Source organism: Capra hircus, chromosome 11, assembly GCF_001704415.2.
Source record: "Capra hircus breed San Clemente chromosome 11, ASM170441v1, whole genome shotgun sequence".
NCBI classification, from domain to species: Eukaryota; Metazoa; Chordata; class Mammalia; order Artiodactyla; family Bovidae; genus Capra; species Capra hircus.
Window position 1 is genome coordinate 15040081 of NC_030818.1, and position 18950 is coordinate 15059030.

Genomic DNA, 18950 nt, shown 5'->3' on the forward strand with positions numbered 1-18950 from the left:
CAGTTTCTGATGACTGCCAGCACTTGTTGGCTTGTGTGTGCATTACTCCAACCTCTGCCTCCATGTTCACATATCGTTCCTGTGTGTGCGTGTGTGTTTGTGTGTGTGTAAAATCTCCCTCTGCCTTTCTCTTATAAGGACACTTATAAGTGCCATCTCTTAGAACAGCACTTTGAACCCATCGGGTTCATTTTAAAATGATTTTTCCAAATCAGGTAACAGGGATTAAGATTTTATATCTTTGGGGCAACTAGTCAACCCACTATAGTAATCAAACATTTCCTGCTTCTATTAACACTAATTGACTAAAGGATTATAAAAATGTATTTTTATTAGAAGTATATAATGTTTAAATGCATTGTTGGCCAGAAACAAATAGACTGCCAGATAGTGTTTCCAGCAAAGATAGGTTTATTCAGGATCATCAGAGAATTGCATTTTGGTACCCACAACCATGGTAAGTCATGGGTAAGTTCCCCTTTCTGATCTCTAATCTCTATTTAATCGAAATATGTTTGTTACTTTTTTACATTTCCTTCTGTTGATCAAGATCTTTCTCTGAAAGTCTCCCTAATCGACAGTCAGGGTTTCTAGTTTCTGTGGGGTTTTGTTCCTCTATGACAGGAATGAGCTTTCTGGGGTGCAGAGCCTCATGTCAGAGGGAAGGTGAACAGACTGGACCTTCCTCTGGTTGTGGGGAGCATGGGCTTCTCTCTAGCTGTAGTGCCTGGGCTTCTCATTCTCGGGGCTTCTCTTGTTGTCAAGCAGGGCCTCTAGGGAATGGGGGTCCAGTAGCATGGGCTTAGTTGCTTCATGCCATGTGGAATCCTCCCAGACCAGGGATCATACCCGTGTCCTCCTACATCGGCAGTCAGTTTTTTAACCACTTGATCACCAGTTTAAGTCCAGACAGAGTTCTTATATGGAATTCACTGGACTCCTCTTCGTTGGGTCTCTAATTCCCTGAAATGGTACCTCAGTGTTGGTAGTAAGGGCCCATGTGCTTTGTCAGGACCGACTGAGCTTTCATCAGGTCGTCTGGAGGGTTCGGACTTAAAGAGGTTTAGGAATCAAAGCTGCAGTCTTTGCAGTTATACGGCAGCTGGGGCAAGACCAAAACTTCCACCTCTTCCACCGGCCTCCTGGGTGGGCGGTGCAGAATGACTCGACGCCCTCCACTCCTTCCACAGCGCAACGTTACGCCTCTGGGGGTGGGGCTGAGGGGACCAAGGCCCCTCCCCAAGCCCCGCCCCTTTCCCCAGCTTGGGGCATCCTCAGTGGGCATGCTCGGTACTAAGGGCTCGTGTTGGTCGCCTAGGCGGAAGCAGGTTCAGCGAGTATGCGTGTATTTCCCAGGGTTCTCCGCGCTGCTGTCATGGCGGCCTCCTTGTTCCGTTATCCCCACATGCTGTTCTAGGCTTTGTGTTTACAGGAACTGTCGCCACTAGTCGTCGGCGTCTTGGTCGCTCTAACTTTTACTTTCGTCTTTTTGACTCCTGTGTGACCCTCGTAGGAATCTTTTGGCTGCAGCTATGTCCGGGGTGATGTGGACCCCGGAGCTGGCAGTTCTGAGGGGCTTCCCTACTCAGGCTGAGCGGCAGCAGTGGAAGCAGGAGGGAGTCGCCAGTTTGGGTGAGAGGGGTGAACTTGCCAGGGAGGGACTTAGACCGCCGTGAGGACTGTGGGGAGAACAGGTGGCGGCGGCTGGGTTTTCATCCCTCCTGTATTTTCTTCCTTCCTAAATCTGCCTGATTTCTTAAGGCTTCAGGTGTTGCATCTGGTGGGCGTGGTCTTCAGGTTCCGTACTTGTCTTCACTCTAAATTTTTCCCAGTCCAGAGGTTCTTTACCGTCTGAGCTACCAGGGAAGCCCTCAGTAATAATGTCAATTATTTTTATAATCTCTCAACTCTTATTCAGTCATTTAATCCTTATAATAGACACATAAAGTAGACAGTACTTTTGTTCCCTTTTTGCAGATGAAGACATTTAAGTAAGCTGGTTAAGTAATTTATTCAAAGTCTCACAGCTGCTAAGTACAACAACTGAAATGAGGCAGCAAAGATGTAATCTTGTAAGCAAAGCACAGTTACCCGAGAAACAAAGAGTTAAAAGGCACGTTTACTACAGGGTTATAGGTACACGTTGTTGTGGGGTTTAAGCTGGACCCAAAAGAGAAATATCAATTTAGGACAGTGTGTGTGTGTGTGTGTGTGTGTGTGTGTGAGAGAGAGAGAGAGTTTAACACAGTATATATGTATAAGTGGGATGTGTGTGTGTGTATGGACACACCTGTGTTTGGGTGTTATATACAATAGGTGCTTAGGACAGTGTGTGTCTGTGTGTGTGTGTGTGTGTGTGTGTGTGTGAGAGAGAGAGAGAGAGAGAGTTTAACACAGTATATATGTATAAGTGGGATGTGTGTGTGTGTATGGACACACCTGTGTTTGGGTGTTATATACAATAGGTGCTTCAGGTGAGAGGTAGTTTCTGAAGTCTGAGTCTGGAAGTCTTATGGAAGAAATCAAACTTGACCTGATTTTTGATCCAAGAGTAAGACTAGTAAGTGGAAAAGTTCCCCAGGAGGAAATCACCAGTGTAAAAGTGTGCAGGCAGGAATGTGCATTTGGATATTAGGGGAACCATAAGTGCACCAGCTTTTCACCAGGGAGTATGGTTGGGCTTCCTTGGTGGCTCATAAACAGTAAAGAATCTGCCTGCAATGCAGGAGAACATCAACCTAGGGATCCTGGGTTGGATCCCTGTGTCTGGAAAATTCCCTGGAGAAGGTAATGGCTACCCAGTCCAGTATTCTTGCCTGGAGAAATCCATGGATAAAGGAGCCTGATGGGCTGCTGTCCATGGGGTTGCAAAAAGTCAGACAGGACTGAGTGACTTATCACTTTCATGGTGGGGGTAGTGGGAGCCAGATGGTAAAAGGAAATGTTCTAAGGAAACTTTTCTGTTTTCAGTAGGATTCCTTTTGAATTCTCAGGAGAAGGATGATGTTTCTTGCTAATGGGAAATATTTTTTCTAGGTCTAACTTCTGCCTTACTGCTCATGATATGGATGAGCTCCTAATTCTAGGAGAAGTGATGGGAATTTGCACAGTGCTTCGTGATTAATTTATAGGAAGTGTTCTAGATATATACTTTTTTTTTTTGCATACTGAAATGGTAATAGTGTTACCCTTTACTACTATGAAAATAGTAGTTTTTTGGATTATTGTACAAATTTTCTTTCTGTTACAGAGAGTGAATCTTACCTACAATTGTTGCTGGAAGGGAACTACAAAGCCATATTGTTAAATTCATTGACTCAAAGTATTTTAAATTCAGCAACAATAACTGAAGAAAAGATTGACAGCTACCTAGAGAAGCAGATAGTAACATTCCTGGATGATGACTCAGCAGATTTGGACAAAACCAGAAGGTAGAATTTTATTTGAAATTTTCATAGAGAAATGAATTTTGAATACATTTGGTAGTGTCTTGACAATGTGTAAGGCACATTGACTTTTGCGGTTTTTGGAAAACCTGGCTTTACATTTAGTCAAGACTCTTGATGTACGTAATAATCTATGTAAAAGCTTCTGTCCAGAGGACCATCGAGAATGAAAAGGTAAAGTGGTGTTGGATGTCAGAGGATCGTATATAACACTAACTTATGACTGGGTGGTAGCTGCCAACCACTGAGCTTCCAGTTGCTTAGGTCTCATAGGTTTTAGCCATACTTAAGACTTCGGACCTTCTTTCCTTTTAACATGAAAGTGTACACTATCCATCTGGCTATTTGTAGATTGCCGAGTGAGAATTGTAACTACTTTTATTATTTTTAGATTGTTATCTTTAATGTTTTTATTATGGAACCCTTGGTTTATCTTCTTCCATTGATGTTTATGTAATTTAATAGTATTTAGTATAAGGGATGGAGAAGGCAATGGCAACCTACTGCAGTACCCTTGCCTGGAAACTCCCATGGACGGAGGAGCCTGGTGGGCTGCAGTCCATGGGGTCGCAAAGAGTCGGACACGACTGGGCGACTTCACTTTTCACTTTTCACTTTCATGCATTGGAGAAGGAAATGGCAACCCACTCCAGTGTTCTTGCCTGGAGAATCCCAGGGACGGTGGAGCCTGGTGGGCTGCTGTTTATGGGGTCGCACAGAGTTGGACACAACTGAAGTGACTTAGCAGCAGCAGCAGTATAAGGGATAGTTGCACGGCAGTTAACCTAATTTTTTCAGTGGCTTATATTTTACTCTTGTAAGTTTGTTAATATACCTTTCTTTTCTCCACTGGCTCTGGCAACCACGTTGTTTTAGTTTTCTTTAAAACATATGCAGTTTTGTTTTATCATAATTTGTAAGAAATGACTTCATTTTAGTTCTTCAACAAATCAACTACTGTGCTTGGTGTTGAGGTTGTAAAGATGAATAAAATGTAATCTGCATCGATTAGGAGTTCATAAAAGAATACCACTATAGACACTGTATTTTACTTAACCAATGTCGTTCATTGTTATTTTTCTGGCCTCTGGTATCGTTTCATTCCTCTCGTGTCGTTCCTGTCATTTTGCTATCAGGTGTTTGTGTGTTACCATAGCTTTGTGTGGTGCATGTGAGAACACACGTGTATGCACAAATGCATTATACACTGGTTGACCAGAACTCTTGCTTGTCACATAGAGCTGAGAAGAGACATTTTAGTTACTTTATTTTGAGGTATTTGAAAATTAAACTGTATTCTTAGCTCTCCTTGAGGATTTTGATTTTTAGTTCTGATGTTTATTAAGGCTTACATTAAGATCTTGCTGCACACCTGTTTCCTCAAGTTTCCTAAACTACTGACTACAAATAGCCTCTATTCTTTCTTTGCTCTGCTCTCGGTTGCTCTGTGTCCAGAGCATTCTGGATACCATGGCTTGTCGATTTGATTTTTTTTTTTTCTTAAAGAATCTTCCTTTTTGAGGTAGGGCCTAGGGAATATAAGAGGATTCCTGTAGGTTCATGCTGAAGAAAAACTGAAAGCAGTCATCCTCTTCCTCCAATATTCCCTAGGCCCTACCACAAAAAGGAAGATTCTTGAAGAATTCCATGAACTGTATAGTCCATGGAGTCACAAAGAGTTGGACACAGCTGAGTGACTTTCACTTTCACTTGTGTCTTAAGCTAAAGGTTGGCAAATTACCTCCAGTGGGTCAAGGCCAAAGTGTCTCAGAGTGTTGCTTACATTTTTAAAAGGGTTAGGGAAAAAAGAAACACGTGTGACCTGTAAAGCCTAAAATTTTTTCTCCTTTACAGAATAAGTTTACCTACTTACTCCTGTCTTCAGTCAAAGCAGGATTGAAAAGAAATAGGTTCAAGTAAAGTATCTATGGTTTTTTTTGTTCTTGTTCTAATAGTTTGTAGTGCAGATGAAGAAAATGTTTGGAAACAACTTTTTATTGTCAGCTTTCTTATGTATAAAATCAGTTTTTCACCCAGTCAGTGTCAGAGCTGTTAAATAGAACGCAAGACAATGTTCTCAGGATCTGATCAGGTGCTAAGCCCGTGCTGTTCGAGAGAATGTTCGTGACGATGGACATACTCTGTGTCTGCTCCATCCAGTGCAGGAGCCAGTAGCCACGTTTGGCCATTGAGCACTGGAAATGTAGATGGTGTGACCGAGGGACTGAATTTTAAAATTTTATCTGTGTGTGGGTGCATACATAGTTGTGTCCAACTCTTTGCAGCCCCATGGACTGTAGCCCTCCTCTATCCCTGGAATTTTCCAGGCGAGAATATTGGGTTGCCATTTCCTTCTCCAGGGGATCTTCCTGACCCAGGGATAGAACCCACATCTCTGGTGTCTCCTGCCTTGGCAGGTGGATTCTTTACCACTAGTGCCACCTGGGAATTAATTTAAAGAGCCATATGTGACTCAAGGTGATTGTGTTGGACTTTGTGGACCTAAACTGTGTATATTTCAGAAATTTTTTTTGTAATACTCTCAGATAATCTCAATGTTGATATCTTACATTTTTCTTATTAACACTGAAATGAAATAGTAGTGCATTTGTGGTTATACATAATGGTTTATGTTTATTTCTTTATTCTTATATGCAGACAACAGAAGATATTCCTACTTGGTGTGAGCAGTTTGCAACTTTTTGTTCAGAGTAACTGGACGGGCCCTCTTGTTGATTTACACCCTCAGGATTTTTTGCCATCTGTTTTGTTTCAGCAGTTCAGTGAGGTACGCTTCTTGGAAATGTCATATGTAGGTATTATTGTGTTTATTCTTTAGAAATGGATCTTTGTAAGCCAGAGTTAATAGTAGGTCAGAGAGAAACATGACTTCGTGGCTTGTACAGAACCTACTAAGAATGCTTGTTCATTGATCAGAGTTTCAAGTAATTCAGAAGTTCCATCGTCAGTCTCAAACTCCTCTTCAAACGCTCCTCATTTTATGGAGCTCTGCTAGCTGCACTGTTTATTAAAGAATGGACAGCTGCACCAGTCCTCCAGCTGAATATTTTACCACAGCTACACAAAGATGGGGAAGGCAATGGCACCCAACTCCAGTACTCTTGCCTGGAAAATCCCATGGACGGAGGAGCCTGGTAGGCTGCAGTCCATGGGGTCACTGAGAGTTGGACATGACTCAGTGACTTCCCTTTCACTTTTCACTTTCATGCATTGGAGAAGGAAATGGCAACCCACTCCAGTGTTCTTGCTTGGAGAATCCCAGGGACGGTGGAGCCTGGTGGGCTGCTGTCTGTGGGGTCGCACAGAGTTGGACACGACTGAAGCGACTTAGCAGCAGCAGCAGCACACAGAGATACTTTTTGAAGAAGTAGAAAGTCTGGAGATCTGTTTAATTTTGTTGCAGAAAAGTTTTGCAGCTGTGTTTAAAACAGTTCCTGGGGAGGTTTCCTTTGTGTCACAGATATACTTATTTGTATGTACTTACAGTGTCTGGCTCGGAGATGCCCTATGGTGATAATGAGTCTTAATATCCGTGTATGGAGATAATGTTATTCACCTGCATCCATAGGTCATCAGTAGGGCTTGCAGTTTGAACACCTCAGTTGTGTTTGAGCATATGTACCCAGGGCTTGGGAGAATGTGACATGCCCTAAGAAGAAGAATGGTAACTGAGTTATCCAGCCACCTCAGAGAACTGGAGCATAACTATTGATCACTCAGCCTGGAAAAAGGGCACCTTAACATCCAGAACTTAGGCAGTCAGAGAGACCTCTTTACTGTTTCCTGGTTTCTCAGAATTAGAAATAGCTGATGAAAGGGGAATGGAGTTGTTAGAGATCAGTGTTACTAATTTGATGAGAATTACAAAAGCAGTCATAATCTAAAGCCATAGCAGTTACTGCTGTACAGTCAGTTTACTGAGTCATAGTGTTATATTGTGATAGAATAACTAAGATTCATAGTGCTGGCTCTAAGTCATTATTGAAAGGTTAAAAGCCTTCCATATTTTATGTCTAAGAAGGGAATTTAATCTATACCTTATAAAAGTTTTCATCCAAAATGATTACAAGTAAAATCCCCAAGCTTTTGGCACTTAAAGAGATGCTTTGATTTTCTAGAAGTTTACGTATATGGAACATCTCACTTCCTTTTTGTGTATGAAACAGTTTCTGGCCTCTGTTGCTGCCCAGTGCAGGTTAGAAACCTACCAAACAAGCTTGCAGTTATGTACTGAGCACTGATGTGTGGTTGGAGTGGTGCTTCATTGCCGTGTGTTGTATCAATTTGACATTTTCTATTGATGAGAAGACTGAAGCTCACAGTGGTAAGAGAAACTTGCAGAGGCTTTATAGTTGGGGGATTGGAACCCACATTTTCTGGGTCCAAATCCAGTACTCTTTCTGCTGTGCTAGTGTGGAAGCTCATGTGGAGTCAGATAGCAATTCAGACAGTACCGAAATGGGTTATATGAGAGTATCCAACTGTAAGAAGCATTGAAATGAATAAAGAGATGTGAGGAAAGTGAATTTTGCCTGAGAAGACCTTTTAGTCAAGAGTGGACCTTGGGGTAGAACCTGAAGGGTGATGAGGGAAATGGATCGGTCGAGAAGAGGAGGAAGTACGCTCTAGAAGTAGTCACGTGAGCACAGATTTAGAGGACAGAGGACTGTGGTGTTTGCGAGGGCTGTATGAGAGGGCTGCTTTGAGCCTGTTGGGGCAGTAGTAAAAGATGGGGCTCCGGCCACATTGTAGGAAATTTTCACTAAGACCTTGATTTTAACCTTTTTATTGTAAGCACATCTTACTCTCAAAAAAGCATACAAAATGTGTGCAGTTTAAATAATAAGACATCTTTGTTTCCACCACCTGGCTTGAGAGAGGGAACATCACCAGCCTGGAGAATGGAACTTTCTGGCTGCTCTTGCTTAGGTGTTGAGCCCTTTGCCATTGCGGTGGCTCTGTGGGCCCAGGGCTGGGAGAGCCTTGGAACTGGTCTCGTCTGGCTTAGCGGCCTTCTCTAGCTACCTGGTGTACACCACAAATCATAGCATCTCCTGCATGTGCTCTGACTTGGAAAAGCATTAGAAGGTCTCCTGCATGTGCTTCTCGGTGACATCCCCAGCCCCCTTTCTCATGAAACATCTCATGAATTTGATGTTAATGTTCCATTCCTTGCTTCATAGTTTTAGCACTTACTATGTATGTATCCTCAGAGAACATACTGTTTAGTTTTGCCAGTTTCTGAACTTTATATAAGTTAAATAAGGGTGGCAATATATAGCCTTGATGTGCTCCTTTCCTGATTTGGAACCAGTCTGTTGTTTCATGTCCAGTTCTAACTGTTGCTTCTTGACCTGCATACAGATTTCTCAGGAGGAGGTCAGGTGGTCTGGTATTCCCATCTCTTGAGGAATTTTCCACAGTTTTTTGTGATCCACACGGTCAAAGGCTTTGGCATAGTCAATAAATAAGCAAATAAAGCTTATTTAACTTATATGCAGAGTATATCAGGAGAAATGCTGGACTGGATGAGGCACAAACTGGAATCTCGATTGCCGAGAGAAATACCAATAACCTCAGATATGCAGATGACACCACGCTTATGGCAGAGAGTGAAGAACTAAAGAGCCTTTTGATGAAAATGAAAGAGGAGAGTGAAAAAGTTGGCTTAAAACTCATCATTCAGAAAACTAAGGTCATGGTATCTGGTTCCATTACTTCATGGCAAATAAATGGGGAAACAGTGGAAACAGTGACAGACTTTATTTTGCCGATGGTGACTGTAGCTATGAAATTAAAAGACGCTTGCTCCTTGGAAGGGAAGTTATGACCAACCTAGACAGCTTATTAAAAAGCAGAGACATTACTTTGCCAACAAAGGTCTGTCTTGTCAAAGCTATGATTTTTCTGGTGGTCAGGTATGAATGTAAGAGTTGGACTATAAAGAAAGCTGAGCACCAAAAAATTGATGCTTTTGAACTGTGGTGTTGGAGAAGACTCTTGAGAGTCCCTTGGACAGCAAGGAGATCCAGCCAGTCCATCCTAAAGGAAATCAGTCTTGAATATTCATTAGAAGGACTGATGTTGAAGCTGAAACTCCAGTACTTTGGCCATCTGATATGAAGAACTCATTTAAAAAGACCCTGATGCTGGGAAAGATTGAAAGCAGGAGGAGAAGGGGACAACAGAGGATGAGATGGTTGGATGACATCACCAACTCAGTGGCCATCAGTTTGAGTAAACTCTGGGAGTTGGTAATGGACAGGGAGGCCTGGCATGCTGCAGTCCATGGGGTTGCAAAGAGATGGACATGACTAAGTGACTGAACTGAACTATATAAAAGTGAAATAAATTGTGTTCTGTGACTTGCTTTGCTTAGACATATATTTTTGGTTATTATAAACTATTCATTTTTACTGTTGCATAGTATTCCAATTGTATGAATGGACCACAGTTTATATATCTGTTCTACTCTTGATGGCCACATGGGATGTTTCCGTTTTGGGCAGTATATTGTGTACTGTGCTGTTGGGAACATATCTTCTAGGATTCATTTGTAAGAGTTTCCAAGCACAGCAAAACTTAAAAAAGGATAATGTTTGGTGCAATGAGCTAAATGAAGGAGGCTGTTTTTACTGCCTGCCCCCTTCCTAGGGCTATAGTTAGGCTCCCTGAGGGCTGAGAGGACTGATGTTTTTCCACACTTGTAAATGCTTCCCAGGGCTGAGCTGGGAAGCTCTGCTGAGGGCAGGGATCCACGGGTGGAGTTGCTGTGCTCTAGGGTGTACGCACGGTCAGCTGTTCTTACTTGGGTCAGGTTGTCCTGGAGAGAATTATTCAGTTTATTCTCTTTACCAGCAATCTGACAATTTGGAAGATCGAGGGAGTTGAAGTTTTTAAATTGGGGAGTGGCATATCAGTATTTTCCAGTTGTCATTTTCCTGTGCTTATTGATGTTTTATAGTTCTTGTGAGGACAGATATTTGTGAATATACTTCATGGTCTTGGAGTATAGTCATCAAAGCCAAATTAATTTCCCCTGCCTCCAACTTAGGGCCTTGGCATTTTTAGCACTGCTGTGTGACCACTGGTCTAACCAGCCTTGGGAATAGCACTAGAGGTTAATGTCTGAGTAGGTCCCTCTCACACATAAAAGTTGATCTTCTAGTAAACTGGTTTTAAATCAGATGTATCTCAGGCTTCCAGATGTTGACTTTTTTTCCACTGTTCTGATTAATAAGTATTTTTATATGTCTTATGCTCTCGTGACTGAGGAATTGTTGCTAAGGGACTTGTAATTTTCATTTTATCTGTTTTAGTTGAAAATGTAAACAGCCCTCTTTAAAATTCAGCCATCTTTCCAAACCTCTGTAAGCATGGTTAGAGCTTGGTTGGAATATCAGTGTTAGATCACAGGAGTAGATAGAGACTGCTTCACTTAAGCAGAAGATAGAAAAGCATTCCATTTTTTGATAATAATGATGCAAAATTACTTTGGGAAAAGAAATTTGTTTGTTTATTCATGCATTCACTCCTCCACTTATTTATTATTTGCCCTGTTAGTGACGTTGTCTGAGAACTTAAAGAGAAGGAAGTTTAGTAACCAACCTCTGACTTTGAGTATCAGAGGAAATGAGGTCCAAGTACTATATCACGGAGTATCTCTTTGTGTAATTTTCTGTTTGTTGCCCTGTTAAGTCACCTGTTTGTTATCTTTAAGGATTTCATTAGAAGATAGTGATCTAAATTTGTGCTACAACAGATGGATGTCTTTTTTGTCTCAGTGTGATTAGAAAAGGGTTCTTTTTCTTAAAGTCATGTCTTATACTCACCAGTTTGGTTGGGATGTTAGGAAATAAAGATTGTTAAGTCCACCTAAAAGGCAAGATGATTCGGTGAGGCTTCAGGTCCAGCTTGGGCATGTTAGGCAGGGTCTTCTCTCAAGTCCTTAAGCAGTAGATTTGCTGATGTAATTGGTACGTCCTCTTGGAGGTCTCACAGGGAACCTCAGACTCATCGTGTCCACACTGGATTCACGGTGAGTTTCTTCTCCAAACCAGGTCCTCTGCTGTGTCTGTGTCTCAGTTGCTTACCCCTCGTCATGAGTTGTCCCAGTCAGAAGGCTGGCAGTGATCCTGGCCCTGTCCTGGGACTTCTTGTGCTTAGCCGAGGTCTCAGGGGAAGGTAGCATGAGATGGTAGGAAGAATACTGGCTTGGGAGTTGGAAAACCTGGGCTGTAATTTCTGTTCAGACGCTAACTTGGGTGTGATTTTGGACTGAACTTAACTTTTTTTGCCCTGTTTTCTTCTAAGATTGAGGCAGTTGTAACACTTCAGAATAGTTCCTTGATTACTGAACTTGAAAAAAAAAAATTCATTCTACCCTCAGTGTAGGTTAACAGTAAAGCTTTATTGGTGGTTTGCTGGTGGTCATTCACATTGTCTTTATTCCTCAAGTACACTTTTCAGTGATGATGAAGGGGCTGTTCCTTTTGTACCTTTATGGAATGTTTTTATAAAGCATTGAGCCTGGCACTGGCATCACTTGGATTGTTTAATCCTTATAAGAAACGTGTGAGGTGTAGGTACTGTTATTTGATTTTATAATTCAGGAAACTGAGGCTCAGTTAAAAGAAATCTGCCTATGCCCACAAACTAATAAATGGGTAAAAGTAAAACTAATAAATGGGTAATAAACGAATAAACTAGTAAAAGGACTCCATCCTGTGTTGGTGACTTAGAGCCTGTGTTCCTGATGTTGAGCATTCCTGCTGTTGATTTTGTGGCAACTGTCAAAATTATTCAGCCCACATTTTAAAAACATGAGTGTCTGGTCCAGTGTAGAAAATCCGTTCAGTTGAGAAATGGATTTTTCACAGACCTTCCTGTTGGGCAGGCTCTGTTCACGTCGGTCCGTGATTGTATGCCTACTCAGCATCTGATATGTAAGACTTTGTTATTCTTTGACCTGATAGTAATTAAGGGGCAGCTGTGGTTTGTAATGACATTAACTGACTGGTGAAGTGTATATGAAAAGTAGGTGTTTAATATGAATACTTTCACATAGAGATGGCTTTACTGAGAAAACACTTTGAAATCTGTAAGATAATGGTGACTCTTCAATCGTAGCATTTTCTTGATTGTTCTGTTCCTCTAAAGCATAAGCAGATGGGTGGTCATTGGTCAGGGCAGGCTGGAGTTGTAGATCTCTAGAGGCATTTATAATATTAGGACTTGGTCCAGTGCCAGTAGCTGTGTAATAGATTAATGATTGTGTTTCAGAGCTGATTAACTGGAAAATATGTATCCTTATAAGACAAAGGTTAATTTTTTTCTAAATTATTTGATCATATATATATATATATATTTTTTTTTTCCAGATCAAAGGACTGGATGCATTTGTTCTGAGTCTGCTTGTTCTAGATGGTGAATCAATCTACAGCCTGACCGCAAAGCCTATCCTGCTGTTATTAGCAAGAATTATCTTAGTGAATATAAGACATAAACTGACAGCTATTCAGGTAAGGAAAAAAAAGGAGCCAGGAGATTCAGACCCAGGTGTGACTTTTGTGCTGATTAGCATCAGACTTTAGATGCGATGCTGACAATGTCTTGGTATATTTATTTTCTAAGTCTTCCTTAGGTATTTAATTTAATCTCCCCTAATGAGATTAATGAGATCAATGCAAAGAAATAGAGGAAAAGAACAGAATGGGAAAGACTAGAGATCTCTTCAAGAATATTAGAGATACCAAGGGAACATTTCATGCAAAGATGGGCTCAATAAAGGACAGAAATGGTATGGACCTAACAGAAGCAGAAGATATTAAGAAGAGGTGGCAAGAATACACAGAAGAACTGTACAAAAAAAATCTTCACGACCCGGATAATCACAATGGTGTGATCACTCATCTAGAGCCAGACATCCTGAAATGTGAAGTCAAGTGGGCCTTAGAAAGCATCACTACGAACAAAGCTAGTGGAGGTGATGGAATTCCAGTTGAGCTATTTCAAATCCTGAAAGATGATGCTGTCAAAGTGCTGCACTCAATATGCCAGCAAATTTGGAAAACTCAGCAGTGGCCACAGGACTGGAAAAGGTCAGTTTTCATTCCAATCCCAAAGAAAGGCAATGCCAAAGAATGCTCAAACTACCGCACAATTGCACTCATCTCACATGCTAGTAAAGTAATGCTCAAAATTCTCCAAGCCAGGCTTCAGCAATACGTGAACCGTGAACTTCCTGATGTTGAAGCCGGTTTTAGAAAAGGCAGAGGAACCAGAGATCAAATTGCCAACATCTGCTGGATCATGGAAAAAGCAAGAGAGTTCCAGAAAAACATCTATTTCTGCTTTCTTGACTATGCCAAAGCCTTTGACTGTGTGGATCACAATAAACTGGAAAATTCTGAGAGAGATGGAAATACCAGACCACCTGACCTGCCTCTTGAGAAATCTGTATGCAGGTCAGGCAGCAACAATTAGAACTGGACATGGAACAACAGACTGGTTCCAAATAGGAAAAGGAGTATGTCAAGGCTGTATATTGCACCCTGCTTATTTAACTTATATGCAGAGTACATCATGAGAAACGCTGGACTGGAAGAAACACAAGCTGGAATCAAGATTGCTGGGAGAAATATCAGTAACCTCAGATATGCAGATGACACCACCCCCTTATGGCAGAAAGTGAAGAAGAGCTGAAAAGCCTCTTGATGAAAGTAAAAGAGGAGAGTGAAAAACTTGGCTTAAAGTTCAGCATTTAGAAAATGAAGATCATAGCACCCGGTCCCATCACTCCATGGGAAATAGATGGGGAAACAGTGGAAACAGTGTCAGACTTTATTTTTTGGGCCCCAAAATCACTGCAGATGGTGACTGCAGCCATGAAATTAAAAAGACGCTTACTCCTTGGAAGAAAAGTTATGACCAACCTAGATAGTATATTCAAAAGCTGAGACATTACTTTGCCGACTAAGGTCCGTCTAGTCAAGGCTATGGTTTTTCCAGTGGTCATGTATGGATGTGAGAGTTGGACTGTGAAGAAGGCTGAGCGCCGGAGAATTGATGCTTTTGAACTGTGGTGTTGGAGAAGACTCTTGAGAGTCCCTTGGACTGCAAGGAGATCCAACCAGTCCATTCTGAAGGAGATCAGCCCTGGGATTTCTTTGTAAGGAATGATGCTAAAGCTGAAACTCCAGTACTTTGGCCACCTCATGCGAAGAGTTGACTCATTGGAAAAGACTTTGATGCTGGGAGGGATTGGGGGCAGGAGGAGAAGGGGACGACAGAGGATGAGATGGCTGGATGGCATCACTGACTCGATGGACATGAGTTTGAGTGAACTCCGGGAGTTGGTGATGGACAGGGAGGCCTGGTGTGCTGCAGTTCATGGGATCACAAAGAGTTGGACATGACTGAGCAACTGAACTGAACTGAACGAGATTAGACTAGTATAAAATGAAACATTTTCTCTTTAACATAATATATATATGTGTTGAATGTATGTATACATGTGTGTAAGTGTTTATTCTCTGAATCTTAAAAGTGGGTTTAGAAACATCCATCACAGTCTTTTATGAATTTCATGTAAGGATAATGAGCAGTAGCCAGAAGTATGCATAGCACTTACAGTAGATCTTAATTACTATTACTGTTTCTTGGCTCATGTCCTGCACTGATTGATATTTGGGTTGGGTTTAGTAGAGCATTTGTTCAGTATCCATTGTGTGGTTTCTCTAGGTTACATATAAATTAGTGAGAAAAGCTAACATGCAATAGGAGGTGATAAAAACCCCAAGAGAGAATTGAAGAAAGTCTTTGAGGTGTGTTGGTTCTGTTGCAGCTTCTCAGCTGTGTGCAGCTAACTCTTCAATCTGCCTTGCAGTGTGAAAGCAGCTGCAGATAATATGTGAATGAGTGTGACTGTATACCAATAAAGCTTTATTTATGGACTGTGAAATTTACATTTAATATACTTTCACATGTCACAAAATTTTCTTTTCTTTCTTTCAAAAATGTAAGAACCAGTCTCGGTTTGGGGCTAAAGGAAAACAGGTAGAAGACTGTTTCTGACCCACAGGCTTGAAGCTTCCTGATTCCTATCCTGATCATTGCAACTTAGGCATGTAGACCCTGTACTGCCAGAAATAGTAAATCTAAATTTTATGTGAAATATCCCAGTTTCCAAATGTTGGCTGAGAAAGTTTAAGAAATAATATTTCTATGGATAAAATGGGGACTTGGTCTGTACTGTATAAGGGCTTATTTTCCTGAGCATTTAAGTTGAGGCAAAGAAGAGGTAAAAAGGGAATCATGCCTCTTTCAGCAACTCTCATGAGAGCTAGAAGGTTTGGAATCAGTTGTACCGGAAGGGTTTTTACTTGATGGGTTTCAGTGTATACTAGCAGATATAAGGCCTTATCTTTGATCTTTTTAGTGATGTTAGTTTGAATAAAAAAATGTTTTTCCAAGTTGATTTGAGTTAAATGATCTTATAGACTGAGTAGTACTTGACCCTAAAGAAAGTATCATCAGGACATGAGGTTGCTAAATGGTATCATTTTCTCTCTAGTGAGACTAATGGTCATTAATTAGTTAGTGATACAGTTTTCTTGATGGAAAACTTTCATCAGTAGGCATATTAAGCAGGAATGTATCAGGTTGATTTTTTATTAAAAATAACAATGATTTTATTTTTGTGAAACAATAAAAGAAGATGATTTTTCCCCACTCCCTAGTCTGTGAAGCATATAGACCATTATTAGTAATATGTTAATGTTGAGTAAAAGGAATTTTGTCTTCGGAATCAGACCAGAGTTTGTCTGGCTTAGCCTCTCACCATCTCTGTGACCTTAGGCCAGTGAATTACTCTGAATATCAGTTTCCTTATTTATAAAGGGGACTTGAGTTGGCAAGCAGTTACTGGGTTTCTTTTGAGTACACTCATGCGCCCTGCCTTCTAGAAGGTTACTCACTAGTATGACTTGTCAATCAGAACAAGTAATAAGTGCTCTAGTCAGGAGACAGGATCTGGGAACTGTCTAAAGCTAGACTTCAAGTTTCCTTTTTCATTAACGTCTCAGATTTTCTATTAAGTGATTCTTGACAGATAGAAAAAGGCACTTTTATTTTCTAGTAAAAAAAAAGATAGATCATGCTTTCTTTCTTTGTTTCACGCTCCCCCTTCTCTCATGTGAAGATTTTGGATTAAAGAGTTAGTTAATAGATCTGATTTTTAAGAGCTGAGCATCTTAAGTCGTATGTTTTTTTAACAGGGCAGTCTGTTTGACTGGATCTGTCTTAATTCCTATGTCTAGAAAAGGAAAGAATATGTTGCCAGACCTGACTCACTTACTGCTGACAGCAGATAAGGACGGATAATTGGAATATAGACTGACTTCATTAGCTTCGTGATAGGAAAAGAATGAAAACGAGGCAACAACTCAGGGAATTAAATTAAAAATGATGTGAAACTTCTTTCTATTAGATAATTCTACCTTTCTTTTCCTTACATGGCCTGAGGAAATAGCATTAGTAATTAGAAAAGTTTTTGTCACAGAGTCAAAATTCATTTGTGATTTTATCATTGTTGGAGCAATTGTGTGTAGCCGTTTAGAAGGGAAACAGGCAGTTTTACACCTTGATCAAATTAAGAAATTAAATTCAAGTAACAGAAAATGCTTTTGGTAGTTAAGCATGATCTCCAATTAGTAGGTATTGCTATAAAAGAAAGAAAATTTTTCACACCTTTGGACAGTATAATTCAAAGTAACATAGTTATAACTAATTTAGATGATTCAATGCATGATCATACGTGGTAATTTAATGAACCTATCAAAAATAGTTAATACTTCTTATTTGCACACACAAACATATGTATAGAGGAAGAGCCTAGAGGAATATAAACCTCTGTCATGGATTTTTCTGGGGACGGAGGATGATGCTAAGGCAGCAGAAGAGAGACTTTGATCTTCACTGTGTATGCTTCTGTATCGGCTTGTTTAATCAGGACGTGTTGAAAAGTAAGACAGTACCAGAGACTGAGAAAAGGCTGCTGTGCTGTCAGCCTGTGCATCAGTCAAGACAGTGTACAGAACGCAGTCTCCACCCTCCACACTGTAAGGACCAGGTACTCACACACTCGAAGAACGCGAGCTCTCCCGTGTGGTGCTAACTTCTAGGCACAGTGTGGAAGTTCAGGGGAGTGAGAGACCAGTGTGTGCCCTAATCTCTTCTCTGGGAGAAGGGTTCCGTGGAAGAAGGTGTGGCAGAGGTCTTCTCAGTGTGAGGAATAATCTGAACCCAGGCTATTTCTTACCTTGTAGCGTGCTCAGCATGCATTGCTTCAAGGAGGATACAGGGATGAGTGAAGCATGGCTCCTCATCTTGTTGGCTAGCTGGCTGACAACACTGAAAACTAGGATGGCATACACGAGTGTGGGGGGCTGCGTTTGCAAAGGGAGGTGGAAACACGTGCTGGAAGTTGAGACAAGGGGAAGAATCACCCCACAGGAGGTTCTAGTGGGGGGCCTCCTGGGATGGTGGGTGTTGGATCATGGTGCTGGTAGAGTGCTGTAGCAGAGCCGGGCGATGACAGTAGGCATTTTAAAGGGGGAAATGGGAAGTTGAAAATGATGTCGGGAAGCCCAGCTGGCTTTGAGTAAACAGAGAAGAGATGTTCCCCTGGAAGACAGGGCAGTGGATTTGGTGTTATTACCGAAGACGTAGCCGTGGGTGGGTAAGCTTCCTGAAGAGTGAATTTAATCTCACAAATGTAAAAAAATTCTAAAAGTTGATTTGAGTTAATGTAAAATTTTTTCCCAAAGGGTCCTTTTATTTCAGCTTACGTTGCTATTTCCTTTTTCTAGAGCTTGCCATGGTGGACGTTGAGATGTGTGAATATTCACCAGCAGTTGCTTGAGGAGCGCTCACCTCAGCTTTTTGCTCTTGCTGAAGACTGCATCGATCAAGGTATGCTGCAAATTTTGTCTGCTTTGAGCATGTAGCTCTGTTCTGTTTCTTGGCTGAGACTTTCCTTTTTCATTTATTGCTTGACAGCATATGGTAACTTTTTGTCTGAGGTTGCTTCTCCACTCTTTCTGAATTTGGACTATCACAAATTATTAGAATGTCAGATTATAGGATTTCTTTTTTATCTTTGAATTTTTAAGAAGTCAGTCAGTGTTATTTGTATTATTAATACAGATTTAAACAAGTGATTTATTCTGTGTCGTTCACCTTGATTTTATTACAAATTGCCTAAAGGTATTTAAATATTTTCTTGGTTTCTTAATGTAAGAAACCTTGTTAGAAACAAATGTAAACTCCCTTTATTAAGAAAATAATCCCTAACTAATTGGAACTGGAGTAAATTGTGCTGAACTACATGCAGAACAGGAAATTATTTATCCTATATCCTGAGTACATGAAGAAATAATTCATTTTTTTAATTAATAATATTTGGTAGAAAATAAGTGTAGT

At 40.9% G+C, this 18950-nt stretch overlaps 1 protein-coding gene across 5 annotated transcripts in view; it reads left to right on the forward strand.

The window, feature by feature from the left end:
- The window catches only part of TTC27 (tetratricopeptide repeat domain 27), a 178116-nt gene continuing 160509 nt past the window's right edge, over positions 1344-18950 (forward strand). For 3 of the 5 annotated variants that reach the window (XM_018055099.1, XM_018055101.1, XM_018055098.1), the window contains exons 1-5: positions 1344-1632; positions 3251-3431; positions 6105-6258; positions 12848-12988; positions 18338-18440. In XM_018055099.1, the coding sequence (XP_017910588.1) occupies positions 1533-1632; positions 3251-3431; positions 6105-6258; positions 12848-12988; positions 18338-18440 (679 nt within the window). In that variant the 5' untranslated portion in view covers positions 1344-1532. The remainder of the gene's footprint in view (positions 1633-3250; positions 3432-6104; positions 6259-12847; positions 12989-18337; positions 18441-18950) is intronic. The other 2 variants (XM_005686400.3, XM_018055097.1) reach the window with 2 other exon arrangements.